Genomic DNA, 10352 nt, shown 5'->3' with positions numbered 1-10352 from the left:
TTGTTTCCCCTAGCGCCCCCTGGCATAACAAGGAATAATGGCCACAAGTTGTTGGAGAGTAGGTTTAGATTAGACATTTGTAAGAACTACTTCACAGTTAGGGCGGCCAGAATCTGGAACCAATTTCCAAGGGAAGTGGTACTGGCTCCTACCCTGGGGGTCTTTAAGAGGAGGCTTGATGCCTACCTAGCTGGGATCATTTGAGCCCAGTTTTTTCTCCTGACTTGGCAGGGGGTCAGACTTGAAGATCTATAAGGTCCCTTCCAACCCTACTTCTATGATTCTATGAACCAAAAGTCACCTGCTTTCCAAATTTTGGTGTCACGTAAATACTTGGTAAGAGCATGCAAGTTACTGCTTTTGATTATCTGTAACCACTATAACAATGCACTTGTTTTCTTGTTAAAAAATTATGTAATTATTATGGACACCAAAACAGCTGGGTAAACATGAACCAAACCAATTATCCTGCCAAAACTCAACACAAATGTAAAACACTGAAGTTTAAAGGTGGTTTGGTTTTGTCTTCTGTATTTGGCTGGGAATATGTTTTGTAATACAAAAAGGAAGATTACTACTGTGGAATTTCCAACCTAGACAAAACTACAAGATAATGGAAATCTCAAAAGAAAAAGGAAAATCTCCAGTCTGAAAAATCAGGGTAAAATGGGCTATGATCATCTGCTGGTTACCTAAAGTGAACTTTGAAGCCTTTGAAGTTGTGCCCATTACTACAAAAAATCCATCATATAGCAGAGCTGTTTTCTAATGTTGTACAACTATACAGCATCTTTCATTTACTAGCATTTGGGTTCAGTGCTATAAGCTACTGATCCAAGAAAAAAATAAAACAAATGCTCAGGCACATACAAAGCAATGAAGCATTTTCAAAATCTTCAATACATGAATAATCTCATTTCTTTTAGAGAGACCAGAACACATTACACGATCAAACTTGTTTTAAGAGAAAACGATTACCTCTGGATCTTTCATAAGTTTGTAGATCAGACAGAACTGAGGCTTTGTGATACTGAAAGTCCCTCCAGTGAACTGCACAGAACTCAATTTATCAACTTTGGAAGGTTGTAATTGTCCCCCTTGGAAACAATCTTATAGTTCCTTTGAATCTAGGTTGAATATTTTCAATCTCTGATAATCAACTGTGTTCAAATTTATGGAAAATATGATTTGAGTTATTGCTTTTATTTAACATTACCTTAAATTAACTGCATTAACATACTATACAATCTAGACATATCTCAGAAATCAATTCTGTTAATAAAACACACTTTTACAGTAAATCATTGAACTTCAGGCATTAACAGGTAGAGTGGTTTATGTATACATGTACAGGTATAAGTATCATGTGTCAGCTGGGACTTTCTTCTTCTGATTCCCCCATGACATTCACTGTATTCTAAAATACAAGAAAAGGAACAAAGAAACTTTTAATATTACCTTGTAAAAGTGCCATACACAAAAGCAAACAGAAACAGAATTTTGTAAGTTCTTCAATATAACTGTGCATTCCTCCATTTTGTGAAGCATCATGTTAATTTTATTAGCCTTTATTGTTAATAAAAATCAAGATTTGTTATCTGATTCTGATAACAAAGACTATTGAATGTTTTAGTGTATATGATATTGCCAGCTTATCAATCTGGCCTCACAGTTTTATGCATTCTCATTAAGCATATCTGCAGAAAGTAAAAAGAATGTGTTAGCAACAAGGGGCTAATGTGTATGCAACTGTGAACCCAATTTGCATACCTACACTGGCTAGTTACACATGAGTGCTTACATACATAATTATTACTCATCTGTATACTTGATTACTCCATTTGTATGGGTAAGGGAAGCGGACAAACAAAAACCTACCTTACATACATAATGCTTTTGAATGCATGATTACATTAATTTAATTGTGAAAAGTGATCTCAAATATATTCTTAGATATAATATATTAAAAAATAAAAAAATTCCTAAAATATTTCTAAAACAGGCTGGGATTACATTTATAATATATTCATAAAGATATTCCTCCTGCATTAGAGAGACAGAGATGAAATTGTATTACAGACAATAAAAGCAGATGGGCAACCTAAGAAATACAAATTTTAAAAAGTGCCAACAAGAGCATATTGAAACTGATCTTTACTAGTCTGTTGAGATATACTGTACCATCAAAACGCATACTGAGATTTATGGTCTTCTAATTTAAAATAACAAACCACACATTCAAGTGAAATTAGCACCCTCTCATAAGGATTGAAACACTCATGTAACTGGATATATGTGACTACTAATTGCTGGCTCAAGTAACAGTGTTGTAGGCGAAGAGTATTGTGAGAACAGTGTACCTCTAAACACTGAAAAAATGTCACCTCTGCCTCATTAGGTATTTATCAAGATTACAGGAGCAACAGGAGACAGCTGTACCCATGGGAATATCTAAGCTTCTATTTGGAACACATTTAAATATAAAATAAGGAGTCTGAAACATGACAATTTCCTTTTACATCACAACCTCATTACCATTCTTTTACGGTTGCTAGAACAGAGACAAGCTAGGAGAAAACAAGTAAGAGATAAGGAGTTGCTATTCTCTAGCTAACCCAATGTGATGAAATAGCCCATGCAACCATTTGCAGCCAACACCAGATAGGACATTCTCAGAAGCCGCTCTAATTAAAGTGCCCACAGCTTCTCATGTATTCAGCATCCCATGCTTCAAAACGACATGCCTGAACTAAAACTCATTTGACAAGCTTTAGTTAAAGCACCATGCCACCATTTTGAAGCACAGGGACACTGAATACACATGATGTCAAGGCTGCTGAAGCATGCTGATTAGTCAAATCTGCTCCACCACGTTCTAATTAGAACATGTTGAAGCAGACATTCGGCACATATATAGGTGCCCTTTGATCTGTAGCATATGGTCCAAATGCGGTCTATTCTTTAAGATAATTTAGAAGGTGACACAGGCTTAATTCTAGAAGTGTCAGTAGGGATAGGAAAATTGCAGTGATTTACTTCTGCTTCTTTTTTGTTTTGTGTTTTAATTCTTACCTCATCCTGTCCACTCTCATCTACCTCCTCAACTCGGGCCAAATGAGGAGCTCCATATCTATCTGTTACCTCAGCTATTGTCTTTGATGCTTCCTACAATCGAAAATTCATTTTCATTAGATAATTATCTTATCAATAATTATATTAAAAGTGTCTAAAAATCTTAGTATGTATTAAAGAGTTTAATTATACATTATACCCATGATGCTCAATCCTTTTGCCCAGTGGGCCAGATGAGCAGTACCCTGTCTATCCACTGGCCAGATCTGGCCAGTGGTCCTGATCATGAGCCTGGGGCAGAAATGGTGGGGACACATTCAGCTGCATGGAGGGGGCAGGGGGCAGCTCAAGGAGAAGGGTGCATGGCCTGGCCCAGCCCTGATCTGGCCATCTAAGAGGAAGGGAGTGTGGCCTGGCCCGAAACCCAGCCATGTGGAGGGAAGGGGAGATTGCCTGGGCCCATTCTGGCTTTGCGGGGATAAGGAGCACAGCCAAGTTCTGAACTGCGGTGCCAGGCTAAGAAATTTGGCAGTGGGGAGGAGAGGCACTTTTAATTTCAACTGCTTCCCCACCACTAAATTCCCTGACCTGTGGAAAGCCCCATCAGCCAGATACCATGGCTCCACAGGCCAGATTTGGTCCCTGGGTCTGAGGTTGAATACTTCTTTATTAAATTAAAGCTAAAAAGGATGCTTAAATAAAGATTTATGTAAGCTCTGGTACAAGTTAGTGTGTGAAGGTCTGTGCATTACCATAGAGGCTAATCTTAATGGTTACAAAGAGAGTTTTGAACAATTTTAGGTTGTCATGTGGTGCTTTTTCTTCCTTATAATTTTTATTTTTTGCAGGAATATCATATCCATATTTTAACAAACAATTCAAAGAAAAACACACCTTTTTAGACTGTGATAGATTTCACATACCAAGAGCTGATTTTCATTTGAAATTTTTATAAATATAACTATGTCAGCAAAAACCCACCCCCTAAATAGACATAGTTATCCCAGGTAAAGTCAGAGCATAGAAACAGATATGCTGATGATAGTGGTGTCTCACACCAGTATAACTACCACCACAATAAGAAGGCTTTGCTGATTTAACTATCATAGCACAGTCAAACCCATAACACTTTTTAGTACAGACAAGTCCTAAATGTGTGTGGAACTGACAAAACTATTCACTTGTGCTCCTATCCACATGAAAACATTTTTATAACATAGTAAAGGATAGCAACAGCATCACTAAGCAAACAAATGTTTTGACAACTGGCTACAAAATATATGCCGAACATAATGGCAATATAATCAATGTCTTATCAAATTTTAATTTGAAGAGAGGACTTTGATATTCCCCCCCTCGATATATTCTGAATACAATATATAATATTTTGAGAAATTTTATAGCTGTATCTGGTTTAGAGGCTACAGATTCAACTCTTGCACTGTTCAAAGGGGACATTTGTATCCAGAGCATGAATGCAGGAAGGGTGGCGATTTGAGACATCATCAATCACTCATTAAATTTTGTCAAACCTCTTGAGCTTTCTGCTGCAACAACAGCTCTTCTGCTTTTTCTTCCACTAGCTTTTTGAGTTCCAACTCCTCAAGTTCTCGTTTCAGCTGAGCCTGCAGTCATTTTATAGAAGCAGTGCAAGTGCAAATTAGAAAAAAAGACAAGCTTCAGTAAAATCAGCTATGCTGAAGACTTTAACAGCACAACAGATGTTTTAATGTGTTTCCCCTCCATTATTTACTGTGTATTTTCTCATTTAAAACATAACAAAAATACAAAGAACAAAAAATAGCTGAATATATTAAGACCAAGTTGTGCTTTCTTGCAATATCAGTCTGACTGATAAGGTTATTGATACTATTAGACTAGAACAAAGATCAAGGTCTCTAACTATCCAAACAAAAAAAAAAAAAAAAAAAAAAAAAAAAAAAAAAAAAACTGAAAATCCTAACTTTCTATACATGCCCTTTCATGGAAGACTCTAACTATTGTATCACTGTTTCCTTGTACCTTTTCTCTCTCTTGTCTTATACTTAGATTGTAACCTGTAGGAATCAGTAATATTGTGTTCTGTGTTTGTACAGCACCCAGCAGAATCGGGGCCTAGTCGATGAGTAGGCACCCTAAGTACTGTGGTAATATAAGCAATCATCAACTTTGATCTATCTAATGTTTACTTGAAGACATTTTTTTCTGAAGTAGCCAGAAGTCTTTGGTGATTAAGGATCTTACTAATATAATGTCTGGATCACATAAATAAATACATAATCTAAGCATGCATAGCATTGATTTAACAAACACTTAGAGCTGGAGAATCAAGTATTGAGAGAAGAGGCTTGTTTCTTTACTACAATATTTTGTAATAATATTATTGCCATGTAAAATACTTTCTCTCTCTCTCTCCCAGTATATGCAGTATCATGCCCAGACAAACCCAGAACCAGTTCCTCAAAACTGCAACACATTCACAACCAGTACCTCAAAAAATGTGGATTAACTGTGATTTACCATCACTGCTACTGAGCCCAAGCAATTACTATAAAACCAGTAACTTATACAATTAGTTCTTTGTGATTTCACTACAGACAAAAATATTATTCTTAACTGCTTTCATTATTTAAAACATTTCAGCAAACAATCTTGTTTCTAGATTGTAAAATTGCAAATATAGAGAGTGAAATTTAATTACAATAAGCAACTTGTGCTAAGATTTGCGTAGTTAAATTAACCAGAACAACACAAGTTTAAGATAATTTACTTGACAAAATATTGGCTGTGTTTGAATGCAATATGCTCAGATCATGGAGACTGTATTATGTAGTCTGCTACATAAAGAATCCAATAAGGAAAAAACAATAGTACCATCTGAGTAGTACCCCCCATCTCTCCAATGCTGTGTATGTCTAAGTTAATCACAGCTCATTCCACCTAACCAGTGAGGATAAAAATCAACATTTTTTTTAAAGATAAAGAATCTGATTTTTTTAATTAAATCTTTTTTTAATTTAATTATATATTTTATTTTTTAAGATGCTTTTAAAAATAAACTTATATAAACATAGTTTTAATTTAAGATATGTTAAAGCTCAAAGATATCATCATGGAACAGGAATTATAACTTATAATTATATACTATTTGAGACAATTTATTCATGTAAACATTTTAGAAGTTTTATAAATAGGTCACAACAGGCCATGAACTATATTAGGGGCCCAATGTTATGGGGTTCCCAGAGGCTCCTCTATAGATTAGTAAAGATTAAAGAAAACCAGTCTACTCAAGGGGACTCAGTACTCCATCTAGAAGATCCCATTAAGCATCTCTGTGATGCTTAGCTGCAGTTCTCAAGCTGTGGATTTGTCTCCAGAGATCATAGGCAGACAAGGCTCTTTGGGTAGATGTGATATCTTTTACTAAACCAACTAACTAGTTGGAAAAATAGTTCTTTGCAAGCTTTCGGGCACAAACACCCATCTTCAGGCATAGGGAGAATTTGTTGTCTCCAGAGAGAGATAACATCCTTTTAACAGCAGTATAGGGAGATGAGAGATAACAGACCTGATTACCCACCCATCAGCCCTAATGTCTCTCTGCAAGTTTGTGTACATACAGTCAAGCCCTTACCTTTCTCTAAAGTGAAAAGTTCCAAGAAGTTAAATGAATAAAGGATATCAAACAACAAGAATGCACTTTTTGTTGAAAATAATGATTAAATTGGGGCTTCCTGACTAGTGATTTAACTTGTGATTTAAATCAAATCCACCCTGCAGTTAACTGCCAATCATTCCAAGGACATGTCTGTCAGGTTGTGTGCTCCCCCCAGCCACCTACTGGCAGAGCAGCAATAAAGCTTGGAAGGGCTACCTATGTAAAAGGCTGTACAGCTCCTCTTTTGTCTTGGTTTTGACTGATCAAACAGGACCACCTCAAATGAGACATCTGTTTGCAGGTCATCTGCTTAACCTTAAACCATCACTTGTATGCGACTAACCTACACAGTCAAATATACATCCAAAGCATACTTTTGATAAATAACCAAACATTCCAGAAAAAGCTTCATTTTGCATGAATATTCATAATAGAAATGATGCTCAAGTATACAGTGTGTCGAAAGAAAATAAAAAAAATGCATACACAATCAAATTAAAATTCATCTTCCAATTCAAACTAATATTTGCAGGATTTTTTCTGTCAGCTCTAATAAGATAGAAGACTATATGACACATCAGGGAACCACTGCATACACGCTCCCTGATCACAGAAGGGCAACATCTTTTAAAAGTGTATATTGCGTCCACTGTTTGTCTACTGCAATATAGGGAGAACACCAATTCTGCAGAACATATCACCATACATGACATCTAGAACAGAGACTGTTGATTTAAAAAGCTTGTTTGCACAGCAGTAGCTGCACAGAGCCACTTTGCCTCAGGGTTCCAGATGTTTAAAGATAACATAGTACAATCACTTTCCCTCTCCAACCAAAGCTGTGTTTTGGTTGGTCATGTCATTTATTATTCCACATATTCCTCATAGAAAATATGATATGAAAGGGTTCTGTGACTTTAGGAAGTTTGAAAATTGCTGCCGTATGCTAAAAATGTACAGTGCTATCTATGATAATGAATTATATTTTGCCGTACTTGCTGCTCCTCTGCCAGTTTCTGCTCAATCATCAGTTGTTCTTCCTTTATTTTTTCTAGCATATCCAGTTCCACCTGGGCCTCCTCCCGTTCTTGTTCCAGCTTGGCTCTTTCCAAGTCTCTCTATCATTACAGAAGTAATGTGACATTAACTAGTTAGAAGAGAGATATCATATCAGCTATAGTGTCATTAAAGTTGTCAACAGGGTAACAGTAACCATTTTAAATGCAGAGACGCCTACCTTTTTCTCTTCATCTAAGTTCTTCCTGTATTTGTAAATCCAGTGTGCCAGGTACTCTATTGGGTCTGCTGGTCGAAGCTCTACTACCTCTGCTAGTCCCTTTGCCAAACATGTTCCTACTGATCTCTTGAGGTACTCAGACTCCATCTGTACTTTCCTGAAAAAAAGTTCAAAGGCCAGAGACCCTAAAGCACTAATCAGTGTTTGCATATTTAAACTGGAAAACTACTAAACTAAGTAAAATTAATGGCTACAGGCAGCTTTGCCAATAAAATCAGTTCTGTTCAGATTCTCTGCAGATAGACTTGGAATTTTACTAGAGTTCCAGTGCTTCGCTAGACAGGGCTCTGAGTTGGAAGTTACTATTTCCCATTCTCCTGCACACCTGCTCAATTATCTTGGGAAAATTACTTCTCTCTCCCCCTCCTGTTCCTTTGTCCATCTATGGTAACTATTCAAACTCAGGACAGGAATTATTTTTTCATGTGTCTGACAATGTCTAGCTTATCACAAGTTGACTCTGATCTCAACTGACTGGGGTCTAACAAGTATGATTAGAGCACTAATAAAAATACCAATTTGTTTCTTTTTTAAACAATGTATTCAATGTGTAGCAAAACCCCCAGTTCTTCTTTTTTAATACATATTTTTATATATATGATAGATATGCATTCCCTCCCCTTCCCCAAGCATTTCAGACTTTTTCTCTCCCTCTCTATTCCCTATAGATAAGTATAAGTGAGCTCAAACTTAGGGTAAGCTTTAACATTTTTATTCTGATAGCAAGTTTTTGGTTTTGCATATCCACTGTTTTATATTGTATAATTATTAGGTTTGTATTGATTTTTACTGTTGTATATTGTATTACTATCATTTTGTATTGATTTTTATGGTTTTATATGGATATTGTATGGTTTAGGCCTGTGTTTGTAAGTGAAACAAAGTCATGTCAAGTTTCCATTTTATGTGTCAAGGCTCCATCTTGTGTCCTCTGCCTGGGCATCCCATGTTGCAACTGTATGAGTCACGTACCCCTTCCATGTAAATTGATTCCGGGATGAATGAAAAATAATTGGGAATGATTGAAATACAATGGTAGCAGGCCTCTACTGAATGGCTTGTAACAACTGATCCATCACCTCGCATTGATTCATCCAGGAACCACAGACCTCACCCAGGAACAGAGACAAGAACCCAGCATTTGAAAGACAAAAGACCCTGCAGAACCAGCAACTCTACCATTGTACCCCACCATTACAGACACCCAAAACTGCACATCCCTGCATAGAGCACACATGCTCAGTACGCAGGGATGACCCTTGCCTGGGCATGCCTCCTGTCACTAGGGTCACACAAGGTCTGCCTGTATAAAAAGGGGCAGCGAAGACAAACCCAGTGGGAACACCATTTCTATCTGGACCAGACCAGCTTCATGTCACCTATCCACCCCAGAGACCCCGCCATCAACCCCCCTCTGGACAACACAGAGCTAAAGGAGACCCCGACAGGCCATTGAGGATCAACTTCCAGCCTGGGATAGGTAGATATTACCTGCACACCTCCTCCTACAGTTTGGACTCTCACTCTCCTCCTGGACTTCAGTGGACTTCAGCCCCTGCACCAAGCCTCTCTAACCCCTGGTGGGTGTGTGCATGCGTGTGCGTGCACAAGGGAACCAATAAGACATTGTGTCACTATCTCCCCTGTTCAATAAAACCACTGTCATTTGCAACCCTGACTTAGGTCATGTTTTACTGAATCCCAGTCCCTTCCCTATCTTAAATTCCAACCTCATTTTCTCCCTCTCAGCTCCAGCTCCGTCCCCCTAGTTGCCCAATCTCCTCCCAATTCTGTCTCCCCTTTTCTGCCACCTCTCAGCCTCTCCTTGCTTTCCTGCTGTCACTGCTGCCTTTCAGCCTCCCATGCCATCTACTGCCTTTTCCCTGTGACTTTCTGCTGCCTTTTTCTGCTTTCCTGCAGCTTCCCAGCTCCTTGTGGTTGTCCGGCAGTTTCCTCCAGCGCCCAGCGCCTATTGCCGCTCCCTGCAATTTCTCTAGCTGCCCCGGAGTCATCCTCTGGATCCCCACACCCAGAGCCCCTCTTTAACACCCACACTTTGCCTCAGTCCCATTTTCCCTCACCCCACCTACCTTTCAGCTCCCCTGTAGCTCTGGCTCCAGTCTCAGCCTCTGTGCCATCCTTCCCCTGTTCTGCAGGCTTTGGGCATTGTCTTTTAATCAATAAAGATCAATTAACCTAAAGTTACCCCCGAGCCTCAGTTCTTCAGCCCAGGCCCCTCTAGTCTACCGGTTCTAATCCTGGTCCTGGTAACTTTCACTCCCAGCAACTTTCACTCCCTACACTTCTACTGTCTAATTATCT

General features: G+C 38.2%; 1 protein-coding gene across 2 annotated transcripts in view; it reads right to left on the bottom strand.

Moving 5' to 3' along the window:
* Positions 1–519: 519 nt before the first annotated feature.
* DYDC1 (DPY30 domain containing 1) overlaps positions 520–10352 on the bottom strand; it is an 18109-nt gene continuing 8276 nt past the window's right edge. The window contains exons 3-7 of one of the 2 annotated variants that reach the window (XM_019502303.1): positions 7971–8127; positions 7729–7851; positions 4605–4697; positions 3073–3165; positions 520–1417 (exon numbers count right to left, since the gene is read on the bottom strand). In XM_019502303.1, the coding sequence (XP_019357848.1) occupies positions 1370–1417; positions 3073–3165; positions 4605–4697; positions 7729–7851; positions 7971–8117 (504 nt within the window). In that variant the 5' untranslated portion in view covers positions 8118–8127 and the 3' untranslated portion in view covers positions 520–1369. The remainder of the gene's footprint in view (positions 1418–3072; positions 3166–4604; positions 4698–7728; positions 7852–7970; positions 8128–10352) is intronic. The other variant, XM_019502304.1, reaches the window with a different exon arrangement.

This window comes from Gavialis gangeticus, unplaced genomic scaffold (assembly GCF_001723915.1).
Source record: "Gavialis gangeticus isolate Ggan-Ray unplaced genomic scaffold, GavGan_comp1, whole genome shotgun sequence".
Classification (NCBI taxonomy): Eukaryota; Metazoa; Chordata; order Crocodylia; family Gavialidae; genus Gavialis; species Gavialis gangeticus.
This window is presented reverse-complemented; position numbering and strand designations above follow the sequence as displayed.